Source organism: Oratosquilla oratoria, chromosome 17 (assembly GCF_046742065.1).
Source record: "Oratosquilla oratoria isolate Oo_2021 chromosome 17, ASM4674206v1, whole genome shotgun sequence".
NCBI lineage: Eukaryota > Metazoa > Arthropoda > Malacostraca > Stomatopoda > Squillidae > Oratosquilla > Oratosquilla oratoria.
The window spans coordinates 30,846,574-30,874,021 of record NC_134793.1 but is presented as its reverse complement, the minus strand read 5'-3'; the positions used below and the strand labels follow the sequence as shown (position 1 = coordinate 30,874,021).

The following is a 27,448-nucleotide window of genomic DNA, read 5'->3' as shown; positions in this document are numbered from 1 at the left end:
GAATCAAATCAATTCAATTCATGAAGAATCAACACGATTCATGAATCGTGTTGATTCGCCACACTAGTTTCAATGTAACCGTTCGTTACACCAGGCGAACTGACATGATTTGAATTGACTATTTGCTCGGTGTAATAAACGATTACATTGAAACTAGTGTGGCGAATCAACACGATTCATGAATCATGCTGATTCTTCATGAATTGAATCGATTTGATTTGCTTGGTGTAAATACAGCCAAATTCTCATGGCGTAAGATTAAAGATAACTTACACAAAAACCATTCCTTCTCGTGGTGTAAGATTTAAGATAACTTACACCAAAAAAAATTCCTATGTAAATATGAGAAAGTGGACAAATCAAATGGCAGTGGTGGGAAACTAAGTGTGAAAAAGTGTAAAAAAGAATGTACATACATACACCAAAGGCTTTTTCCCCCTTACACGGGGGGTAGCCAAAAAGAAAAAGGCATAGAAATAACTCCCACCCATTTCATTTCCCATATATTCCACTCCCCTCCACCCTCCTCCCTCCCTCCTATCTTGGCACCTCCTAGAGAAAATGTAGTAGAAAATTTCCCTGTAGCTCACCCATGCATGACCACCTCTCACTGACCACAATCTCTAAGTGACAAAATGTGCAACTTCACTACACCACCATTCCCGAACTATGGCAAATGATTAACCTCTTCACTCCGGGGCACATCGCACGTCGCAGCATTAGCTGCCCGACGTGCAATGTTGCATCATAATAATCGCATTATAAAAAATAAAGTCAGTGCTCAATCGTTCGTTCTCTTTCACCCGTGAATTTTGATAACCATAGAAAATATGATGAAGCCAGTTTAGAGAGAATGGAGGTTACGTAGGTACGACTACAATAAATATAATCAAGACGCCGACGTCGGCATCATCGCGTACCCACTTGCTCCTCATGACGCCTACGTTGGCGTCACCGTATGGAAGTGGTTAACTAATATTTGATTTTCCTATACTTTTCCAAAAAGAGGTGAATGATCGCATTGGAGACAACTGCCAAGGATGCAACACTTCACCCCATACTATACAACACATATGGAAGACTGCATTTCATGCAATCACATACGTAAACAACACAATATACACTCTATCAAGGACTTGTGTGAAAACCCCGTTCCAACCATGGCACTCCTCAGGGAGTTGGGACGGCTTAGCTAGAGCGTCTAGGGAACGACAGCAACAAAAACACAGGATTCAGAATGACAGTGTACACCAAGCTACTGGACTGTTGCAATGGTAATAGCAAGTGCCCTAGATGCTACCTGCATTTCACCATCAGCACCTCAGTCAGGAATTCCTGCTCCCACTGTTTGTCCTGGAAGGATGTGTATATGGAACTAGAACACCTGCTCCACTAGTCAACAATGGTTACAGCAACACCAATATTCTAGGTATCCACATGAGGAACCCACTGGAGGCTCAACCTCAGCCTTGACATGCTTGTGCCTAATTTGCAACACCTCAAGAAACCCACACAGCAGTCTTGGTAATTTTGACAGGGCAGGTTTATATAAACCTGCCCCCACCACAAGTACCAAGTATTGTTTGCAATGTACAAATATATACGATTTGCCCTTTCATGCCCCCACCCCCACCAGCGAGCCCAAGAACCACACTACACATATCAACCCAATAGTCTCAGGGGTCATAGAAAAGAATATGCACACACTTTCTTGACACCAAGATAAAACAACCTCAGATCATGCAGTGTTGGCTGTTCAATTCATGGTATGCCTAATCCAAAGATTCAAGTCAAGCAGTCCAGCCTCTCAGAGCCATGAGGGGCTACCTCTCCTGGCTTGAACAGAGGACAAAAGAGGCATGATGCTGGTCCCAGGGAAAACACCTTAGTGCAACCACAACATTGGGGCATTACTCAGCCTCCTGAAGTCCCATCTTCCGACCCTACAGGAATGCCATTCATACAAAACAAATGGTTTAGTGATCTGTAATGGGGATGGATGGCCAATGACTTCGAGTTCATCTGCCTTTTTGATGGTTTTCTTTTTCTTTCATCTTGGTATCCTATACACCCTCCTCACTAGTAGGGGAGCTAGTATAGTTACCAACTGACCATGGGGCAGTTTCCATCCTGCTTCCCATTTCAAGTGTAGGTTCTATACCAGCATTTCTCAACCAGGGTTCCCCGGAACCCTAAGGTTCCGCAAAAGGTCCCAAAGGGTTCCGCGAGAAAAAACGAGATAAGCTGATAAGCAAATGCACTTTTGATTTTTTATTTAATTTCATATACGTAATATACACGCATGACATATTCTTGGTTATTGAAATAATATAATTTAGACATCATCCTATCTTACCTATTATTACCCTCATGCCTCGATTTAATGGACTAAAAGGGGGGAACACCGGTCCGATATACCCAATTGTCCAAAGTTTCCAATACTACTGTATTTCAACGATAACGTTACGAAAAAATGAGGAATGAATACAGTACGGTACTTTTACTTAAGCACACTATCCAATCTGTTAGTGTAAATACCTGGGATCTGGCCCAAAATTTTCACCCCAAGAGTACCAAGTCCAAAATTTTCATCAACCGAATACTTCAGTGAATATTGGGTAAGCTGCCTTTTGTTTACGAATATCAGACACAATTTGTTTCTTTACTCCATATCCTCTTCCATACGGAGCTGCCTACGTAGGCGGCATAAGGAGCAAGTGGATATGCAAGGCTGCCATATCGGTGTCTTGATTATATTTATTGTAGTTGCCCCTGCGTAATGACATACTCTCTAAACTGTCTTCATCACATTTTTTATGGTTATCAAAATTCACGGGTGAAAGAGAGAACGATCTATATAAGCGGTGACTATTTTTTATGATGCGAGTATTATGACGCAACATCGTACGTCTGGCTAATGCTGCACGCGAGATTTTGGCCCGGAGTGAAGTGCATATTCATCACACACCTGCTTCACCGACATTCCACTTTCCAACTTTTTAATCAACTCAAGCTTCTGTGATACTGTTAAATTGACTCTTTTCCTCTTTTCTACAGGATGTACAGGTGCCATGGTTAAAAAAAACTGTTGAATTATTTCACAAACAACACACAAAACAGGGCCAAAAAGGTCGAAAAACACGGACCAAACAGCTCCACGTGTTCCAGCACAGTTGTAAACAAAGCGACCATAGGTCATCTGGCGGTCAACTGCGGAAACATCGGACCACGTCCGGTCGCTCCGGACGATCCGGAAGCTACAGATTTTGTACGTTGCATCCGAAATCCGTTAAAGTGAGGTCCGTTAAATCGAGGTATGAGTGTACAATGAAAATAAAATGAGAAAGATATGGTATATGCGTTTTTTTTTTCGCAAGAGTTCCTTGAGACATGCAATTTATATTAAAGGTTACGCAAAGGTAAAAAGATTGAGAAATGCTGCTCTGTACTGTACTACAGATATGATTTTTCCTTCACACAACTTCCTCTTTGCAGTCATCCCCAAATAACTACTTCACACAACACTTTCCATTCCACCAATACATTCATTTGCCTCTTTTATTGCTATGAAAGTGTTGCTGACAAGTCTATCCCTAGTTGGCCTCCAAAATCCTGCCCACTAGACTTTTACCCATCTTATTTTCTTCTTCCTTTAGTTCCTCGGTGGCGAGCTAATGTCCTTCACACAGACAATTGTTCCATCTTAACCTTTCCTGTTCCCAGACATTTGGTCCACCTTCTCCTTAACCCCTTCCATACGGTGCCGCACACGTAGGCGTCATGGGGAGCGAGTGTATTCGCGAGGCTGCCATATCGGCGTCTTGATTATATTTATTGTAGTCGCCCCTCCATAATGACATTCTTTCTAATTCTTTTGTAATCGCATTTTCTATGGTTATCAAAATTCACGGGTGAAGAGAGAACGATCGATATAAGCGGTGACTATATTTTATGATGCGAGTATTATTACGACACGTCGTACGGCTGGCATTGGTTGCTGCCACCGAGATCTAAGTCCATGACGCCTACGTGTGCGGCACCGTATGGAAGGGGTTAACATTTCCTAATATACAGTGACTCCTCCCCCATACCTCCCTTCCTCTCTCCTTCCCCCACCCCATTCCCCCAGTTCATATCTAATCTCAGTCACGTGTATTACGACAACCTACTTGAAAAAGCTCTAACAAGTGAAATGTCGTACTAATAAAGCCTCCGTCCTCACGTGGTATTTACCTCTTTTTTTTTTTTTTTTTCTAAATTTCTCCTTCACACCAACCCATCTCTTCAATGCCACATATGATCCCAATTACTTAAAACTGTCCACTGTATCTTCCCGACACGAGAATTTTGCCTTCAAGAAACCTGACAGTTCTCAGAAAAAAAAAGAAGAAAAAGAAAAACTTACCAATTCCGAGTCATCGAGAATCTCAGACAATGGCCGATCTGATGGCTTATTCATGATTACATTTAGGCCCTTTAAAAAGGAATGTAACAAAGCTTCTTCAAATACCTGTTCCTCAATCTGTAGGAGTAAGGATGTTTCATGAAGAGAAGGGTCAATAATTAATTACAGATTATTACACAAATACAAAAGATGAAAAAGTGTATATACATAAACAGTGTTTCAAAATGAATACCTACATATTATTATACAAATACTGAGACAAGAGAATATGTATGCATAAATAATGTTTCAAAATGAATAACTACAGACTATTACACAAATACAAAAATGAAAAAATGTGTACACATAAATAATGTTTCAAAATGAATACATACAGATTATTACACAATGATAAAAAATGTGTATACATACACAATGTCTCTATATGAATACCATAAAAAACACATTAAATAACATAAATGGATTCTGAAAATATGAAAATATGTTAATTTACACAAGCCAAAGCCCATAGAATATGGAAACCTGAAAACTAATTGAATTTCTTTTTCTGGATGACAAATCTTACATATACATACATACATACATGCATGCATAAACAATGATCAACAAGCACCTACTTCAGGTGAACCTAAAGATGGACAACACAATCAATTTCCATGCTGCTCATTTAAAAAAACTGTCAACCCACTCACCTCAATTTGGATGACACTCAGTCGCCTGACAAGGCCCAAGTTTCCCCTATCAACTTCAATTAGATTCATTCCACTTTAACATTAGGAGAGCTAACTACTAGTAAATATTCACTTCCTATTACTTTCTGCCACACACAAACATCAGCCCTCACTGACCAATAAAAATCCAAACCTTATATATATATATATATATACATATATACATATATACACCCACACATACACACACTGAATGGTCCCCAGTACAGATATTAATCTTTTTTCAACCACATTAACTTTTTCACTTTAATTCCATGTCATCACTATCGAGACTGACAATGCACTCAACTGAGACATATGCGGAAACTAATACATAGTAAAGCCAAGGACTCGAACTCAGCTCTGACATACCAAGAGAACAGTGACTTGGTATGGGGAAGAGAGGAGGGAAGGGGGAGATAGGAGGTAAGGGGGAGAGAGGAGGGAAGGGGGAGAGGAGGGAGGAAAGAGAAGGGGGAGAGAGGAGGGAAGGGAGAGACAGGAGGGAAGGGGGAGAGAGGAGGGAAGGGAGAGACAGAAGGGAAGGGGGAGAGAGGAAGGGAGGGGAGAGAGGAGAGAGGGAAGGGGAGAGAGAAGGAGAGGAAGAGAGGAGGGGGAGAGAGGAGAGGGGAGAGAGGAAAGGGAGAGAAGGGGAGAGAAAGGGGAGAGTGTAGGGGAGAGAGGAGGGGAGGGGAGAGAGGAAGAGGGGAGGGGAGAGGAGGGGAGGGGAGAGAGGAGGGGGAGGGGAGAGGAGGAGAGGGGAGAGGGGAGGGAGGGAGAGAGGAGGGGAGAGAGGAGGGAGAGAGGAGGGGAGGGGAGAGAGGAGGGTAGGGGGAGAGAGGAGGGGAGGGGGGGAAGTTGGGATAAATAAGAGAGGAGGGGAGGGGGAGAAGTTGGGATAAAGAAGAGAGGAGTGGAGGGGGAAGAGAGGAGTGGAGGGGGAAGAGAGGGGAGGGGGGAGAGAGGTGGGGAGGGGGGAGAGAGGAGGGGAGGGGGGAGAGAGGAGGAGGAGAGAGGTGTGGTAAGAGGAGAGGGGAAAGAGAGGAGGGGAGGGGGAAGAGAGGAGGGGAGGGGGAAGAGAGGAGGGGAGGGGGAAGAGAGGAGGGGAGGGGGAAGAGAGGAGGGGAGGGGGAAAGAGAGGAGGGGAGGGGGAAGAGAGGAGGGGAGGGGGAAAGAGAGTAGGGGAGGGGGAAAGAGAGGAAGGGAGGGGGAAGAGAGGAGGGGAGGGGGAAAGAGAGGATGGAGGGGGGAAGAGAGGAGGGGGCAGGGGGAACGAGAGGAGAGAAGGGGGAAGAGAGAGGGGAGGGGAAGAGAGTAATTCTGAATAAGAGGATGAAGGATTGAGAGGGAGGGGGAAAGAGGACGAGAATGAGAGAGCTTCTCTGGGTCCATTCAAACCTTCATCACCGTTGCTCGTCGGATCGCCAGGGGGAGAGTGGTCTCGGGTGTTGCTATATATACTATATAGAGGGGGGAGGGGAATATATATATACTGATATATATATCGAGGCAATAATATATATATAGTAATCAAACTATATATAAATATCTATATAAATATATGTATACAAGTATGTATGCTTCTTCTCTGGCATTAATATATGTATATAATTTTATTATTATTATATATTAATATATATATATATTATATATATATATTATATATATATATATATATATATATTTATATATATATTAATATATATATATATTTTTTTTTTTTTTTTTTTTTTTTTTTTTTTTATGGAAATTGAATTAGCTACCCAATTTAAAAAATTTCCCTTTTAAATAATCAAACGTATTAGTTACGGCCACCAATATATTATGGCTACTTAATCTAGATCATAATTCTGAATCAATACATATATCAAGGGATTTTCCGCTCTTACAAGGGAATAACTAAAGCGAATAATTAATTAGTTGGTCAAAAGTGCCTGAAACATCACAATATTATTAGATCTCAGTGCACACAAAATATTCATGTATGCAGTTTTTGTTCACTAGCATGACCAAAATAAGCTCTTCACATGCAACTGCAAAATTATTCATCATAATATCAAACATGCCTGAAACAAAATATACAAATAAATGAATTACATATACACAGCATGGATTTTGGCCAAACAGCAAAGTTTATGAAGATGCATACAGAACATAATTATAACAATACTTTATGCTTTTCATTAGTTGCTCTGGGCTGTACATACACAATCAAAAGAATTACATCAACAGTGATAAGATAATGATGATGATAATGATGATAATGATGATAATAATAATAATAATAATAATAATAATAATACAACTTAACATATAAACAGGGAACTTTACTCTCAAAATTAAATTAATCACATTTACGAAATTCAAAATCACTTTCCTATAAAAAAAAGCAAATATAGTAGTGAAACTAGATTCACACCACAACTATTTGATCACACATTTGGCAAAGTGTCTTGCCAAGCCAATATCTCTCAATTACTGTCCCCAATGTAAATATAAAATAAATATAAAAAGAAGAGACCGTATGAAGGAGGGATTGTGCCGACAGCACTGTATGAGGCAGAAACATGGAACATAAGAGAGGAGTTTGAATGTATTTGAGATAAGGTGCCTGAGAAGTATGATTGGGGTTCCTAGGCTGGATAGAGTGATAATGAGAAAGTGAGGAGGAGAACATGGGGTGGAAAGGGAGTTGGGAGATAGGGTTGATGACAGAGTATTGGGATGGTTTGGACACATGGAAAGAATGAGTAAAGAAAGATTAGTAAAAGAGGTATGGAAGGCAGATGTGGAGGGAGTGAACATGAAGGAGCAACCAAGGACGAGATGGATGGATGGGGTAAAAGGGGCATTGGGAAAGTGGGGAATGTCTGTTGAGGAAGGCCAGGAGAGGACAGAAGATAGAGGTGAATGGTGAATGGTTGTGTATGGATGATGCTGTGATGCATGAGGGGGAGTGGGCGGGAGATGGGACTGGGGAGTATGTGTGAAAAATAAGTTGACACAGCCTGAAGGGATTTCTCCCTGTTTTCTCCATTTCTGCATGAGGGGATGGAGAGTGGGGGGGTCACCAATTTAACAAAGTGGCCTTGATGTAGATGTGCTGTGTCTTGTGATACTGATTCTGATCCAGGGCAGTAGGCAGGATGCAGGGAAGGTATTTTCCCCATTTATAATGGAGGTAGCCAGTCAAAAGGCATAAATCCACTCCCACCCATTTCATTCCCACATAATCCACTCCCCCCCTCTTTTCTTGGCTCCTCCTGGAAGACAGTTCATCCCTGTATCTCACCCACTGCCCTAGGTCGGAAACAGTGCGGCAAGACACAGCACATCCACAGCAAGGCCGCTTCACTTAATCGGCAACCCCCTCTCTGTCCCCTCATGCAGAAAAAGAAAAGATGGGGAGAAATCCCTTCAGGCTGCATCAAAATATCATTCACACATACTCCCTCACTGCCCCATTACCCACCCACTCCCTTCCATGCATCATAGCATCATCCATACACAACCATTCTCCACTCACCCTTATCTTCTGTCTTCTCCCTTTCTTCCTCAACAGACATTCCCCTTTCCCAATGCCCCTTTTACCCCCATCCATCAATCTCTTTCTTGGTCACTCCCTCATGTTCACTCCCTCCACCTCTGCCTTCCATAGCTCTTTTACTAATCTTTCTTCACGCATTCTTTCCATGTGTTAAAACCATCCCATTCATTAACCCTATCTCCCAACTCCCTTTCCACCCCTGCTTTCTCTCTTCCTCTCTTATGTTTCATGTTTCTACCCAAGACAGTGCTGTCAGCACAATCATTCCTTCATACAATCTCCTCTTTCATCCATTTCCAAATATCTATTTCTCATTAGTTTTTAATCCCCCAAGGCTACTTACTTTTCTCAATCTACATTCTACATCCTCCCCATTCATCCCTTTCCCACCACATTTGCACCCAAGTACCTAAAGCTATCCATACATAAATCAACATTTAAACATAATCTAATGCTAATTCAATTTCTGGTTTACATTCTAATCTAACCCAACATCTCAAAATATGACTTATTGCATGGGATCATTCCACTAAATTATCATGACATAAAATAAACACTAGTAATTCTACAATAACAACAATCATCACTTTAACAATGACAAGGCAAAATCAGCATTAATAGCATGAACTAACCAGCATCACACAATTCAAATTTATCAAATAGAAAATGCTTATAAATCAATAAAGTTCAAGAACACAGTAAAGACAAAACATTCTCTACAAAAACAAGATTTACCTACTTCTTGAAATCAGCATTTACAAGCTTACCTTGGCTTTCAATTCCTCAGCAAATCTTTCTACACTTTTAAGAGTTAATTCCATTCTCTCCCTCATATTCACTGTCAAGGACATAGTATCCCGTAATTTCTCAAGTGAGGTTTCAAGTTCAATGTCCAACATCTTGGTCAGGACAGCTGGTGCTTGACTGGACCTCATAACCTTGTGGCCATCTCGTTCACACATAGGTGTTGGTTGCGTCTTTAAACAAGTACAACATACCTTGGATTCCATACTGGGCAACCTGCAACAAAGCCACAAAATATCTATAATTTAATTATTTCATTACAGCTACATATACCAGGGATAACCTGTCATCCAGAAGGGCCCAAGAAACGAGGGAGGGAGGGAGGGGTGGTGAATGGGAGTGGAGTATGTGGGGATGAAATGGGTGCAAGTGGATTTATGCCTTTTGATTTTGGCTACCTTCCTCGTAAAGGGGAGAAAACCTTTGGTATACGTATGCATGTACATATACCATACACTCTGTAGTACTCCTTCAAGACCTAGTGGAGAGGTGGGCATCCCATGACATACATACAAAAATTGGCACACTAACAAAAAAAAAATTCGACATCCAATACCCAGAGCTTACCTTAAAAGAGAATAACTAACAAATCTCCGACTTAATTTGCATGAATACTGGTAACCATATGCTGCACTGGGCAGCAGATTGGTACCCTAGAAGGTGAGGGGAGGGGCCCCATACTCATATATGGGCCTATAATTTTACTCTGTTGACACACAAGAAAATTTTATAGCAAAGATTTTGCTGATTTTGGAACCCACACTTAAAAAGGTTACCCACCCTTGATCCAGGGCAGGGTTGAGTGACTGATATGGACCAAAAGGGAGCTAGTTGATAGGGATGATCAAGGACGGAATGGGCACATGGAAAGAATGAGGATAGACTACCAAAATGAGATGGATGGATGGATGGATTGGGTGAAGAGAGGTTTGGGTATTGGGGAATATTTGTTGAGCAGGGAAGGGAGAAGGCAAGAGAAAGGTACAAGTGGAGAATGGTTGATAAACTGATGTGGCCCATAGAGATTTCTCCTTATTTTCTCCAATTACTTGTGTGTGAACAAAGAAAGAGGGACGGTCACTATGTAATGAAGCAGCAGAGGTAAACAATATTCAGCTGTTGGGCTACAGATGTGCTGTGTCTTGCTACTTTGAATACAATGATGCATACATAGGTGTCATGAGGCGCAAGTGAGTACACGTGGATGCTGGCGCTGGTGTCCTGATTATATCTATTTTGTAGTTGTAGGCAAGTGATCCCATTATTTTGTGAACAGCCTTGATCGCATTTTCTTTGGTTATGTACATTTAATGAAGCGGCCTAGCTGTGGATGTGCTGTGTCTTGCGACACTGCTTCTGACCCAGGGCAGTGGACATGGTGCAGGGATGACCCGTCATCCAGGAGGTGCTAAGATAAGAGGGAGGGTGGAGGGGTGTAGAGTGTATTCAGGGATGGAATAGGTGGGAATGATTTTATGCCTTTTCCTTTTTGGCTACCTCCCTTGTATGGGGGAAAAAGCCTTGGTATATGTATGTATGTATGTATGTATGTATGTATATATATATATATATATATATATATATATATATATATATATATATATATATATATATATATATATATTTATGTATATATATATATATCTATATATATCCCCCACTTACAAGGGAGATAGCCAAGGTCAAAGGCATAAATCCACTCCCACCCACTTTATCCCCACATACTCCATTCCCATTCACCATCCTTCCCTCCCTCCCTCTTTTCTTGGCTCCTCCTGAATGACGGGTCATCCCTGCATCTTGCCCAATGCCCTGAGTCAGAAGCAATGTAGCAAGACACAGTTATCCACAGTACATCCACTTCTTTAATTGGTGACCCCCCCCTCTCCACCCCTTCATGCAGAAAAAGAGAAAAAAAGGAGAGAAATTCCTTTGGGCTGCATCAAAATATCATTCACTCATACTCCCTAACTCCTCCCCCCCCATCCCCTACCAACTCCCTTTCATGAATCACAGTATCATTCATACACAACCATTCTTCATTCACCGCTATCTTCTCCCTTCCTTCCTTCCTCAACAGACATTCCCCTCTTTCCCAATGTCCCTTTTACTCCATCCATCAATCACCTCCTTGGTTATCCCCTCATGTTGACTATATCCACCTCTGGTTTCCGTACTTCTTTTACTAATCTTTCTTCGCTCATTCTTTCCTTAAGTCCAAATCATCCCAATACTCCTTCAGCAACTCTATCTCCCAACTCCCTTTTCCATCACCACTCTCCTCCTCACCTCCTTGTTTCTCACTCTATCCAGCCTAGTAATCCCTATCATACTTCTCAGACATTTCATCTCAAACACATTTAAACTTTCTTTCTCCCTCATGTTCCATGTTTCTGCCCCCATACAGTGCCATCAGAATAACCACCCTTTCATACATCTCTTAGCATCCATTCCCAAATATCTATTTCTCATTACATTTTTTAATCCCTCCAAGGCATTCACTTGTTTCTTTCTATCTACATTCTACCTCCACCTCCACTCCTCCCTTTCCTGCCACATTTGCCCCCAAGTACCAGTATCTATAGTAATTTGCGGATAAAAAAATAAACAAATAAAAGTGGCATAATTCTACCACCACCAAAGTATAGGACAAGGCCGAGTCATAAAAATGGTAAAGGGTACTTTCATAGGAACAGCATATAGAAAGGGCAGTTATAGTACTAAGAATTGCATCATTCCTGTTAGAGCATTGGCTGCATATTACCATGTTGTCAATACCAGTGTGGTATACTACAACTGTGTAAGTACACTCAACATCTCTTTCTCACAATCTTCCTCACTGTATGACTTCTAAAATAATAAAGCCTTCCCCATACACCAAATTACATCAACAAAAAAATAATAATAATAATAATAATAAATAATTGCTAAAAAAAAATAATAATAATAATAAATAAATAATTGCTGACTCACAAATCACCTTTGCTTGTCTGCTACTGGTGCACCCACTGCTAATGATTGTAAGGAAATTCCGCTGTCCATGGGATAATATTTTCTAAACGTTTCCGAAGACAAACTGGACAGACCTGCAAGTAAATTTTTTTTTTTAATTCAGTACAGTGAAATAAAAGATATTCACTTACATAATTTTCAGTAAAATCCTTTCTGAACTATATACATATGAAACAACATTCATTTCATATACAAATATATATATATATATATATACTGAATCCAACACAATTTGGATTTAGACTAAGAAGATCATATGCCACCAACTTGATTTGCTTCTACTCAAGACTAATAGAAATAATGCAAGAAAAGGATGGATGAGTGGATTGTGCTTTCCGAGATCTACAAAAACCATTTGATAAATTACCACACAAAAAACTATTGAGAAAAATTAAATCAATAGGTGGTATTCAAGGAAAGTTATTGGAATGGATGGAAGATTTCTTAACCGGGGAAAAAAATGAGGGTAGTACTTAGAGACAAATACTCGACCTGGGAAGTAATGATAAGTGGAGTTCCAAAAGGATCGATATTGGCTCCGATTATGTTTGCCATATATATAACTGACATGGATGAAGGTGTGGAATGTTACATGAACTTCTTTGCAGATGATGCAAAACTACTAAAGAAAGTACTGAGGAAGACTGTGAATCACTACAGAAAGACCTGGATAAAGTCTTGGAATGGAGTCAAAAATGGGAAGTGAACTTCAACGTCAAGAAATGTAGTATAATGGAGTTTGGAAAAAGTAAAAATAGAATATTCAGCCAATATAAAATTGGTACAAAGGAAATTAAAGTTAGCTCAGAAAGGGACCTAGGAGTAATTATCAGCAAAGACATGTCACCAGACAAGCATATCAACAAAATAGTCAAAGAAACTTTCAATTTACTAGATCAATGAAAGTGGCCTTTGATTACTTGGATGAGGAAATGGTAAAGAAAATATTAGTTACACTTACGAGACCAAGATTGGAGTATGCTGTGAAACAACGGACACCCAGTGCTAAAAAGAATATAAAGAAATAAGAAAGAATACAAAGAGCAACAACAAAGATAGCACCAACACTCTCCAAATTGGCATACAAAGATTGTCCAAATTGGAACTACCAACCCTGGAACAAAGAAGAGAAAGGAGATCTACTGACTATTTACAGAATTATGAAAGGGACGGAAGTCTTAGACAGAGATGACTTATTAAAGTGGGATAAGAGAAAAAAAAAAGGACATGAAAAGAAACTCAAAAAGGATAGTTATAGAAGAGATATGAAAAAGAATGGCTTCCCACACAGTGGTGGATATTTGGAATAAATTGGATGAAGCAACAATGCGCAAATACTATACAAGAAATTACGAACAAACCTGATGCTGAAAGATACAAAGACAGGTCATTTCGAGCATAGCTCCCTTCTCATATAATACAACTAGGTAAAAATACAAACACACACACACACACACACACTCGATGGTGCAGTGGTTTTAGAGTTCCTGGCTGCCACTACGACAGTCTGGGTTTGAATCCTGCCCAATGCCTAAGTAATTTCAGTATCGCTGCACTGCAAGTCATTACTCCAATTCTCGTGGGCAGGGAGTTGGGGTCGTGTGTGTGTGTGTGTAAGGTTCATCACCAATTACTCCCTCTGTTCCTCTCCTAATCCTCTCCACCACTTTTAGAAACTCCCTTTAATACTTTGCCCATCTTCCTCTTACCACTGTCTCTTCTATTATCATCTCTCCATCTGCACCTTTTAACTTTTTTTTTCTACTAGGTTTACCTCCCACTCCTCTTTAATTTCCTTTCAAAACTTTTTATTACTTTCAAAATTTTCTGTCATACTCTTCCCCCATTTCACATCTACTCTCCTTTTTGCCTCCTTTATCTTATGTTTTACTTCTCTTCTTTTTTCTTTTGTACCAACAAGTTTCTCTCGTCTTATTTACAACCAATCTGTGAATGCTCAATTCTTCTCTTCTGCAACATTCTTTGTTTCATCATCCCACCATTCACTACCCTTCCTTCTACCTCCTCCCATCCTCCTTGTTACACATACTACATTTGCACACTTTGTGATTCCTTCCTCGAAATGTCCCCATTCCTCTTCCTCTCTTAGTTCTACCCTGTCCTTCACTTCCTCCCACTTTCCCCCTCCTCAGCTTCTTGTACTCCTTTTCCTTCTTATTTAACCTCTTCAATACAAGTCAAATACTCGTGCGCAGCATCAGATATCTAACGACAATGCATCACACTACTTGTTGTATAAAATATAAAGTCACTGCAGTATTACTTGCTCTCTTTCACTCTGAGTAATTATAACCACAGAAAAAGTGATCAAACCAGTTCAAAGAATTCGGGGTTCACTTAGCTATTGCTACAAAATCTAACCAAGACACACAAAAAAAAAATAATAATAAAAAAATATATATATAAATAAATAAATAAATAAATAAAAAAGATAAAAAAAGTCAAAGAGCAGTATTGTGGTGTGAATGTAATGTATACTATCAATCTCACTCTTAACCACTTCAATAATAATCAAACACTCAAGCAGTCTCAGGTTGCTTGATGTACAATGATTCAATGACACACCACAATATGCGCATTATGAAATATAAAGTTACAGCTCGAATGCTCGTTTTCCTTCATCCAGAAGGTTGATGATCACAGAAAACGTGATCAAGCCTGTTCATAGAATACGGGGGTCACTTTGCTATAACTACAAAATAAACATAATCAAGACACCAATGCCAGCATCCTCGTGTACCCACTCAGTTGGAACAAGTTAGATGAGAAAGTGGTGTGTGCAAAAACAATACATGAATTTAAAAATAGTTTAGATAAAATGAGATATGAAGACAGGACACCACGAGCATAGCTCCCCTTCCCGTAAAGTACAACTAGGTAAATACTAGTGTCTCAAGACGCCAACATCAGCATCATCGTATGATAAAGGTTAAGATCAGCTCTCCTATGTCTGAGAGGTTCCACGTACCCACTTAATCAACACATACACAACCTTGATTTTGAGCAAACAGCAGTATTAAGTTGGATAACTGAAAAACTGTATTTGGTTTAAGTGTGCATAGTGGTTTGACCACTTTGGTACGTTGACACCTATATAGGTGTCATGAGGTGTGAGTGGGTGCACTAAGATATTGGTGTCTTGATAACATATTTTTTTGTAGTTGTACATGAGTTACCCCCGGTTTCTCTGAACTTGTTTGATCATGTTTTCTGTGTTTATTACTCTGAGTAAAAGAGATCAAGTAATATACAGTGACTTTATGTTTTATAATGTGAGTGGTGTAATGCAAATTATATATGGCAGCCGATGCTGTGCGTGAGAATTTGAGTTGTACTGAAGTGCTTGTGTATATAATGGTTTAAGTGTCCTTATATATATATATATATATATATATATATATATATATATATATATATATATATATATATATATATATATATATATATATATATATATATATATATATATATATATATGGGATGGAGATGGGGGGTGACGTAGTATGTGTGAGCAAATTTTGACGCAGCCCAAAGGGATTTCTCCCCGTCTTCTTTTATGCGTGGGGGGACGGAGAGGGGGGGGTCGCTGATTTAATGCAGCGGCCTTGCTGTGGATGTGCTGTGTCTTGCGACACTGCTTCTGACCCAGGGCAGTGGACAGGGTGCAGGGATGACCTGTCATCCAGGAGGTGCTAAGATGAGTGGGAGGGTGGAGGGGTGTGGAGTGTGTTCCGCGATGGAATGGGTGGGAATGATTTTATGCCTTTTCCTTTTTGGCTACCTCCCTTGTAAGGGGGAAAAAGCCTTGGTATATGTATGTATATATACATACATACATACATACATACATATATATATATATATATATATATATATATATATATATATATATATATACAGACACAAAATTAGTTGACCAGTCATTGGCATGAATTGGGCCAATGAACAATGTGGAAGACTGATCCTGACGGCTTTCACTATACAGTTCCATAAGGATGGATATTGGGGTAGGGAGAGTGGAAGTAGCAGCAGCAGAGCAATTGCCAATTATGAGCTCTACTTATGAGAAAAGGTAGAAATGGAACTGAAGTGCTTAGTCTGGACACTGTACCCCCCCCCCCCTGATGCAAATACAGGTGATTTGAAGATGGGTAGCTGTGAGATGAATAATGTCCACCTAACCCTCATCATTGGTCCTGGTTAGTAACGGCTACTGCGATGTGAATGAGTTAACAGGGAATGGATGCTCAAAAAACATGATATACATAAGTCTCTGAATTTCATTAAAATACCTGAAAGTCATACTTTAATCCCTTTCACCTGGGAACTAAACTATCTAATTAATGTTGCCCCAGTTCTCTTTTGCTGGAGACCTCAGGTCCTCAATGAACTAAGCATTCACCTTCTTTCTTCTTTATATGAAAATGTTCATAAACTACACTAAGTGATACATTCCCTTGTATGAAAGTAAACATTTCAGTCAACTCCATATCCAAACAATTCTCGAGGAAGAACCACAAAACATACCTGATATTCCTCCGTCAGCAAGCTGAGTAGGCATGGAGCATCGCGGACATTTGATGAGTGAACGTTCAGTTATAGATACAAGACAATCTGAGCAGAAGATATGACCACAAAATAAAGCTCGGGCTTCGTGCTTCCAATCGTCAAATTGTTCCCCACAAACGTCACAATTCTTGAGCATTGAAGGTGGCTGTAACAGTAATTCCTGTTATGATCCATTATTCTAGAATATATTGTAACTTTAGGTGACCACATTCATACCAACACCAAATTAAGTACCATAATAATAACCAGCACAAAGTAAGAACAAGAAATAATATCAATACTACTTGCATTTCTCACGTCATTCGTCCTCATATCAAATGGACTTCTGATTGAATTAGAATTGGCATCGACACGCTGAACAGGAGAAATGCTGGGGTGCAGTTCGTCTAGTTGATGACTTCCATAAGGCAAAGACGATACGACCGAATTCTGTGCCATGGGAAGGCCATACGAAGTTTGAACATAATTTGTTGCGCTTACGGCTGATGACACCGTGGTGTTCAACACATCTTGAGTCCGTGCCTTTCCATTCACTGCACTGTCAGCTTTACTAGTTGGGAATGAGTGTGGTGATACAGCATTGTGCGATGAGTGTGAAGAGTATACGGAGTAGTTAGAAGCAGAGGAGTTACCACTGCTGCTTCCAAAACTACTGGAGGCCTTGTTACTTTCCAGGGATGCTGAACGTCTTTTCTGAAATACAATGGATATGACTACTTACTACGTAAAATTTTCATAAATAAATATATACAGTATGTGTGTATGTGTGTGTGTGTGTGTGTGTGTGTGTGTGTGTGTGTGTGTGTGTGTGTGTGTGTGTGTGTGTGTGTATACATATATATACATATACACACATATATATATATACATACATATACATACATACATATATATATATGAATATATATATATATATATATACACACACACACACACACACATATGGAGAAGAAATCACTTGACTGCGTGATTCTAGTAAGCAGAGAAACCACTAGGAAAATAACAGAAACGAGACCGAGCGCTTTCATCTATTCAGACATTTTCAAAATGTCTGAATATACGAAAGTGCTCGGTCTCGTTTCTGTTATTTTCCTAGCGTTTTTCTGCATACATATATAAATAATACATATATATAAATATATAGATAAATACATATATATATATATATGTATATATATATATATATATATTATTTGTTTATATATTTATATATATATATATATATACATATATATATATTTATATATATACACAGAGTATGCAAAGGAGTATGAGAAGGGAAAGAGATGGGAGAGTGAGGTGGAGGGAGAGAGGGAGAGGAGATAAAGGAAAGAGAAATAGAGAGATAAGCAACATCAATTTGATTTTTCACAGGTGCACTCCATTACATATGTAATCACTTAACCAAACCTTGTCTTAAATCTGATCATGCACTTATCTTCTAAAAATCAAATTCCTTCCATTCCATCTAACAATTAACCCCTTCCATACGGGGCCGCACACGTAGGCGTCATGGGGAGCGAGTGTATTCGCGAGGCTGCCATATCGGCGTCTTGATTATATTTATTGTAGTCTCCCCTCCATAATGACATTCTTTCTAATTCTTTTGTAATCGCATTTTCTATGGTTATCAAAATTCACGGGTGAAGAGAGAACGATCGATATAAGCGGTGACTATATTTTATGATGCGAGTATTATTACGACACGTCGTACGGCTGGCATTGGTTGCTGCCACCGAGATCTAAGTCCATGACGCCTACGTGTGCGGCACCGTATGGAAGGGGTTAATACTGGTTTCTTTCAAATCCATTACTATGACAGGTTTCTTTTAATTTGGAACTTCCCTGGCAAGTACTTTACCGACTTGTAGCGTTCAAGAAATGACCAATGCTTATGTGATCCTATCTTCCACTCTCTCTCTGTCTGTCTTTCACACTATAGAGTTCAAACTCGTATGTTTCCCATTTGGGCTATAGTCCATACATTTACACATCTGTACGGAAAATTGTACATCTTCTGTTTCTCTCACCAAATTTTCCTTCTCCTTGATTACCTGAATAACTGTTTCCTTAGCATTCTCCTGCATTTGTTACTGAACAATTTCCTTAACAGATACCTTATCCTTTTCATGGTCTTTTTTCCATTCCTTCTCAAGTTGCTGTGTGTATGTGCATATCTGAATATGCATGTATTGCAGCTACCATGTCTGACATACCCACTGTTGCCCTGTGGAGCAGGTCAATGGAGGCAGGGTAGTGGACATGTGGGCAAATAACGAGCACTCAAATTCTGCACCTGATGCCAAATTGGCACACCTTCCCAAAGGGAGGTGCAACCATCATGTCTCCAAGCTGGGTCCAGATCACTATCTACCCTCCCACAAAACTAAACTATCTCCCTCCTCTTATATTCCTGGATTTTTTTTCACATAAGGTCAGTGCTCCAGCACCTGCCCTTTCAGCTCTCCTATTGGCCAATAACAAAGAAACCAGCCTAAGCCCTTACATCTGCCCCACATGAACTAGCCCTGTAAAATACGTACACATCCATAATGTGCAACACACACCACTATCGGTTCATTTAACCTGCACAACACTTTCACACTCAAACCAGTGCACACAGAACTGGAACTGTAACAGACACACAACACATGCACCTAAAAACACACTACAAATAAATTGACAGAACCACAAACATCCAGGTCTGGTTCATTTACATGAACACAACATTCATATAGCAATAATCCAAGAAACAAAATTAACACCATAAATTACATTACTAATCCAGCTATTATCAACCAAAAATTCATAAAACTGTTCAAATTATTGATCATACATACATATACCAAAGGCTTTTTCCCCCTACATGGAGGGTAGCCAAAAATTATTGATAAAAACATGATACTTTCACATCATATTTATGGTCTGAAGGATAACAAATCCTGATATACTGCCAGGCCCACTTAACCCCTGGAGCCGAGAATTGCGCATGCCTCAAATCATACTGCATGGAAACAGTGCTGAATATTAAAATCTCTTTTCTTTTGCCAAATGGGATAGTTTTATTACATGATAAACCAGCTACACTTACTAATGAATCAATGCAAAATCATACACATCTTGGGCATATGTGGTCCCATGTTCCATTTTTCAAAGTTGCTTGGTACCCTGTGACAGGATTTTTATATTGTTTCAATTATCTGATGTATTTATTTGGTCTAAAGTCATGTAATTTTTTTTTTATAAAAATATATTAATTGCAAAATTTTTCCAACTATTCCTTGTGTCATAACTATGTAAGAGGATCATATAAATGTACTGCAATGAGTTGTATTTCAATTTGTTGGGCAAAGGCACATTTTAAGGAAGGAAAGGAAAGGCTTTATACAACATTTCAACCATGGGGGGGGGGGAGGAGAAGCGGAATAATAATATTAATAATAATAATATGACAAATGAATCAAATTCAAAATAGTAGGAGGAGGAGGAGGAATAATAATACCGTATTTTCCGGCGTATAGTGCACGACTTTTTTCCGTTGGAAGGGCCTAAAAATGGGGGGCGAGCATTATCCGGTAGTGCGCATTATCTACGGCCTACGATAAAAATTCTGCGGCTGTGTGTGTAATTTTTTTTCACAACAACGTGACGATGTTGGCCGTCACAAAGTTGGGAGGCACACTTCTCCGTGACGTTCCGTGAGAACAAGAAGAACAGCCATGGTGACATGAAAGAATACGCCACCATGGGCTACCGTATATAAATATTTGGTATAGGTAGGTATCTATTGAATCTTATTTTTCATGTTTAAATAGGCCTAAACACCATGAAACATGATCAATATTCATGATATTTGCCCATGTTCACAGCATCTTAGTTTGAATTTTTATGTTGGCTTTGTTGCTTCACTTTAGGTATGGTGCAAATTCCATTGCGGCCGTTCATAAACTCGTGTCAAACACCTGACTACAACACCCTCTTTCGGGAGTTATATTAACTAAACGTCACCTCGATGAGAGACTGTCCTATTTCACCACTGTCATTGCAGGTTCAAAGCTAAAATGAAACAGTCTGTAGTTTGTTTCAGTATTATATAAAAAAAATGGTAAAGACGAATTAATTCCTCAAGATATAAAAAGAACATTTTCTGTAAAAATCCCAAAATTTTTCTGTATATTTTACTTTCAATAAACTTTTTTAGATCATATTTCCAACAAACTATTTAAGCTACAAAGTAATAAGGGACCAACGCACAACATGAGTCATATACCGGTACATGTAGTTCCGACTTTTTCTTAGTTGTGTCCTGATTGATGCCTAAACTGACACTTAATTTAGTGACAAATCAACAGATTTCCCAGTGGTGGCTCTAGCCAATGAAAAATACTTCTCCATGTAAGCTCGTTCACATGATATAAATACCGAGGTAAAACTGCGTTATAGACAAATGTGATCGGGCATGCGCGTTATACGTCGATGCGCGCTATCTGTGTACTGAGATAACGAAGTCCATGGGTGCGCATTATAAGCCAGAAAATACTGTAATAATAATATTAATAATAATAATGGGACAAATGAATCAAAATTCAAAATAGCAGTACAGAAAACTAGCTTGGCTCTATCTAGTAGTGGGTCCCATGCCTCTTCTGATTTTCAAGATGGCAGCCTCTATGAGCAGTTATTTCAGGTATGGAATAAGTAGTAAAGATGCAAAGAAGGTTCATTTACAAAGATGAATATTGAAAATGAATCATTGTCTAAAGGAGATGATGTACATATAGTATTTTACAATGTATGATTTTTAAGAAAAAAAAAAAAAAAAAAAAATCATGGACAATATTTAAAGCAAGGACCTAAAAAATCTCAATTCTCCTTCCAGTTGGTCATGAATTGGAAATGTTGCATCACAAGCCAAAACACCAATAAAGCAAGTTTAAAGTGCCCCCTGCATATTCAAAAATATCCAATGCAGGTGCTTGCTACATTACTCAGGAAGCTCAGAAAACCTGTCATTGTTGTGATTACCCAGTTTGGTGTAAACTGAGAGGATAGTAAATAAATTCTGTTTGGTTACAAAACTTCTTGGCATAAATCACGTAGAGATTGCTTTCATGATACTAAATTACAGCATGCAAAGAAGAAAACCATAGCTGAAGTTGAGGATGATGATGAAGATGATAATTATATCCACACCCTTTTAAGACCTGTGAAATTGTGCCAGTCTAGGAGTGGCCATTTTAACTCGCAAAAGCTACAGTGTTTCTTTTGCAGATAATATGACAACTCTGAAAACTTCCATTGTGCTTGCACATTAGAAATGGAACACAATGTCCGAGATTGTGCTAAACTTTTGAAAGATAATAAAATGATTGCAAAACTTTCTTCCATGATTTAACTGCAATTGATGCCAGGTATTATACACGTTGTCTGGTCAGCTCGTATAATGAGGCTGTTAAAGTATGCCTCCAAACAAAGTTTGTTCAAATTAGAGGAGTTCACTTGCCAAATTTATTGCATGCATTGAGGAAATCCTTGAAATAAACAAGCCAACAGTACTTTTACTAAACGAACTGGTTAAAAAATTTCCAGTAAAAACTTTAGGAGCTACAGGCAGAACATGGAAATACCAATGCAACAAGTCTAAATGACAGGATTTCAAAAAGATTCCCTGACCTGACTACACATTCTCAATGCAGGGAAATCCGTTTCAAGGCATGACATGACATAAGAGAGATTACAAATGATGTAAAAGGGGATTCTGATACCTGGTGCCTAGTAAGGGCAGCCCATATTGTAAGACTTACTTGAAATTAGACTTACTTGAAATTAAAAAATCCTTTAACAGAGCCTTCTCCTCAGAATGTCAGAAGCAAGCTGTCCCCAGCTCTCTGCCATCATTCCTTAGCATTTTTATCGAGGGATTTTTAACCAAAATGTATCCCTCAGTTGAGCAAGCCTCTCAACTGCATAATTAGTTGTCTTTAACAGTATACCAAAGGCCCCCTCTCAGCCTGAAGCTACTGTTAGCATGCACCACATCAAAGGAGTACCTGTTACCTATATGCACAGCCTTGATGATACTTGGAACAAACCGGACGAAACAATAGTGTGTGCAAAAAACATTCACGAATTTAAGAGCAAACTAGACACTGCGAGATACAAAGGCAGGACACCACGAGCTTGGCTCCCCTTTCCGTAAAATACAACTAGGTAAATACAAGACAGGTCTCTAACAGCTGCTTTCTATAAGCTTGACCTGTACATGTCATACAATCACTTCCTATTCTACAGAGATAACCGACACCATTAGAGAAGTACATCACTCTATTTTCTATTGTGTAATGACGACGATATGGTTTAACATCACAAACTCCCCCCCTATCAAAAACCTAGGACGGTGCCCCCTCACAGAGGACTTTTGGAGCATGGAATTTAATGAACCATGCCCTTGGTTCAACTTCGCCAGCAAGAGGATTCAAACTGCCATCCCCTCAACCTTCGCCGCAAGTAATGACGCCCTAACCCACTCAGCCAGCAAGCTTCCATATAACTTGGGATAATATATGTTTTGTGGCTTCATCATTAATAAAAGTAATAGATGCATAGTCCTTACTGTACAGTGATGCAATTTCTAATTGCCTTCCACCATGATATAACTAACTAGGCTGGACCAGCAAATTAGTCACCCTATTGGGCAGCACTCACCCAAGCCAAAAATACTTGCGACAAACACATCAAGTGCGGTTGCGAGACTGTGTGCAGAGGCAGATGCAAATGTGTCAAAGTAGGTGTGGCATGTATTGGACTGTGTAACTGTGGAAGTTGCCAACAAGAGTAACTCAATATGTGATATATATATATATATATATATATATATATATATATATATATATATATATATATATATATATATATATATATATATATATAATATATATATATATATATCCTTCCCAAACTGTCACCAGGTTCATCAGTTATCCACTGGGATCTAAAATGTCTAAATTTTGTATCTTACTTGCATTTTCTATTTTCATGTGACTAATTTATGTTTGAATGATTTCACCACAGGGTACCCAAAGACCTTCGATAAAAAAAAAGAAAATGTGACCAACAGACTGCATTCAAGAGCTGAATGAAAAGAGAGATTAACTCACATTAAAACTGGATTCTCTGCAATCTGATCAAAAATGCTAGCTAGATGGGAAAAAAAAAATCATTACCACTCTAATTGCATTTAAATTCAACTTAAGCCTTTACTTAAGAAATTATTTCATAAGCCTATTTCAGAACAAACATACCTTACGATAAAATGACCACTTCTACAACAATTCTATGAAGACTTCCTTAAATTATACTTCAACAAATCCAGAGAAAGCTTGAAACATACATTTCACCACTGGGTACCAAAACAGCTAAAAAAAAAAATGGTAATATAACCCCATAACTCCAACATACATTTTTTTTTTTTTTTGCATTAATTCATTATTTAAGTGTAGCTACTGTATCATATGAGTAAATTACCTCATTTGGTTAAGAATATAGGAGGTTTTAATATTCAGCCTTGTTCCCTTGTTGTAAGATTTGAGCCATGTGCAGTTCTCAGTTCCATGGCTTAAATTGGTTTGGCACTATATCAGGATTTGTTGCCCTTTGGGCCACTAGTAATGTATGAAAGTTTCATGTTTTTATCACCAATCTGAAACATTTTGGTCAACAACTTCTGGACTCCATCAACATTCAGTGATTACACAACAGTAAGAGAAGACAAAACAATACACAAAGATGGACTTGTACCTAATACACAACAGCATATCCTTGTCCCATGACAGCCTCTTTAACACAATCAACAACCAACTTTTCTAAAGTAACGTTACCATGCTCTCTAAAAATACAAATGTGAAAAACCATAAAGAGCTCCCATCAAACCATTTTTTTTCACAAGCCACATATTTATACATCTATAAAAGAACATAAGAATAAAGCAGACTGCAAGAGACCATAAGGCCTACACTAGGCAGCTTCACATCCTTTCAATGTACGGCTTTTCTTAATTTACTTCCATGACCTCTTAAAGCCCTCCCATCTTTAATCAGGAGATATCTTCTATTAATGCAATCTACATGCCAGACCCCCTGATATCCACCCTTCTGAATCCTCTCTCCCACGAAAGGACAGAGTCCACTGGCTAGACTGCGGTGCGGCCACCACCCAGCACTTCTAAGCTACCAGAAGAGGCTGGATGACCGCATTGTGAACAGCTGCCCAGGATGTAACACTTCACCCCATACCATACAACACATAATGGAAGACTGCATTATGCACAATCATGCACACAACACAACATACACTCTATAAAGGATTTGTGGGAAAACCCAGTTTCGGCTGTGGCATTCCTTGGGGAGACGGGACTGCTCGGACAGACAGTCTAGGGAACGACGACAACAACAACAACAACAACCCCCTTTATAGAGCGTATGTTGTGTTGTTTGCGTGCATGATTGTGTATAATGCAGTCTTCCATTATGTGTTGTATGGTATGGGGTGAAGTGTTACATCCTGGGCAGCTGTTCACAATGCAGCAAGACACCACATCCACAGTGGATTTGTGGGAAAACCCAGTTTCGGCTATGGCATTCCTTGGGGAGACGGGACTGCTCGGACAGACAGTCTAGGGAACGACAACAACAACAACAACCCCCTTTTGTGACCTGAACACTGTAATCATGTCACCTCTTTCTCTTCGATCTTTCAAGGTTGGCAGACCCAGTACCTTTCGTCTTTCCTAATATGGTTTATCTGCCAGGCTGGGGACCAGTTTGGTTACTGCCCTTTGTATTCTCTCAATATTGCTTAAATCCTTCACTCTGTGTGGGGACCATATTACTAACGCATATTCCACTCTTGGATGTATTGGGGTTTCAATGAGTTTTTTCATCATTTCTTCATCCATATAATAGAATGCCACTTTTAATCTTCTGCAGTAGTCCATATGTCTCTCCCACAATCCTGCTAATATGTCTGTCAGGTGACAGGTTGTCTTTATCAACACTCCCAAGTCTTTCTCCTCTTCTGCTTTTGTAACATGTTCACTTCTCAAGGAATAATTTAAGGATGCCGCTATTGCCCATTTCCAGTACTTTACATCTTTTGGTACAGAACTTCATTTCTTATTTTTGGCTCCATTCAAAAATAGCACCTACACCTTTTTGTAATATTCTACTGTCCTCATTTTTCATTCTTCTCATGATTTTAGCATCATCTGCAAACATGTTGGCATAACTTGTTCCTTCCATCTATCATTACCATAGACAAGAAATATCATTGGTGCAAGCAATGAACCCTGTGGTACTCCACTCATTACTGCTCTCCAACTTGATATCTTGTCATTCACTATGGTCCTCATGTATCTTTCCTTCAAAGTCTTTAATCCATTCTAAAAATTTGCCTCTCAGTCCTCCTACATACTCAAATTCCACATAGATTGACTGTGAGGTACTTTATCAAATGCATTCTCTAGGTCCAGGTGTGTGTGTGTGTGTGTGTGTGTGTGTGTGTGTGTGTGTGTGTGTGTATGTGTGTGTGTGTGTGTGTGTGTGTGTGTGTGTGTGTATTCACTTGGTCTTTGGATCACGTGTTGGACTCGTGATCGACAGCTATTTCCCTCCTGGAAGAGAGCTCAGAGCTCGTAGGTCCGATCTATGGGTAATGCTATGACCTTGCACACACACACACCCCCAACTCCCCGCCCACGAGAGTTGGAGTAACACCCCTCAGCGCTGCGATACTGATATTATTTCAGCCTCCGTAGTGTGGGTGTTGGGAGGTTCCTGGTGCTGAAAAATGGCATTAAAAATAATAATGTAAAATAAATCAATAAATAAACAAATACCAACATCTTACCCTGGCATTGTCAGAGAAGTCATCAAGAGACCTTATTCCTTGTCCAACCTGATTTCTAATCTGTGGAGGATCCGCTCGTCGGGTGTTGGTCGAAGCTTCTGTGAACAACGCTGCAACCCAAGAGACAATTATGAAGCCTGCATATCCACAGAGTCAGATGCACAAACACATCACTTTCAATCACACAAAAATAAAAACTCGTGAAGTTTGATTTAACATCCATATTAATTCAAGAAAATTTATCAAGATTTTACTAACCCTTTTCCATTAAAAAATTATAATTTACTCAACATACATTTCAAAAGGTCAATAATATTTTCATTAATACTTTTTTCATACAAAATAACACCAAGATTCAATAAATATTCCCATGCAAGTCCCAAAGTGCTGGCAAATAATCAAACAGAATTAAAATAATTCACCAGACTACTCTTACAAAACTATCAAGAGATCTGCTACAGTATTCCAGACTATTTA

At 39.2% G+C, this 27,448-nt stretch overlaps 1 protein-coding gene across 6 annotated transcripts in view; it reads right to left on the bottom strand.

The window, feature by feature from the left end:
* The window catches only part of LOC143034575 (uncharacterized), a 51,870-nt gene that overhangs the window by 6,873 nt on the left and 17,549 nt on the right, over positions 1 to 27,448 (bottom strand). For 5 of the 6 annotated variants that reach the window (XM_076200833.1, XM_076200831.1, XM_076200829.1 and 2 more), the window contains exons 4-9: positions 26,972 to 27,081; positions 17,357 to 17,761; positions 17,027 to 17,228; positions 12,447 to 12,552; positions 9,430 to 9,682; positions 4,406 to 4,522 (exon numbers count right to left, since the gene is read on the bottom strand). In XM_076200833.1, the coding sequence (XP_076056948.1) occupies positions 4,406 to 4,522; positions 9,430 to 9,682; positions 12,447 to 12,552; positions 17,027 to 17,228; positions 17,357 to 17,761; positions 26,972 to 27,081 (1,193 nt within the window). The remainder of the gene's footprint in view (positions 1 to 4,405; positions 4,523 to 9,429; positions 9,683 to 12,446; positions 12,553 to 17,026; positions 17,229 to 17,356; positions 17,762 to 26,971; positions 27,082 to 27,448) is intronic. The other variant, XM_076200832.1, reaches the window with a different exon arrangement.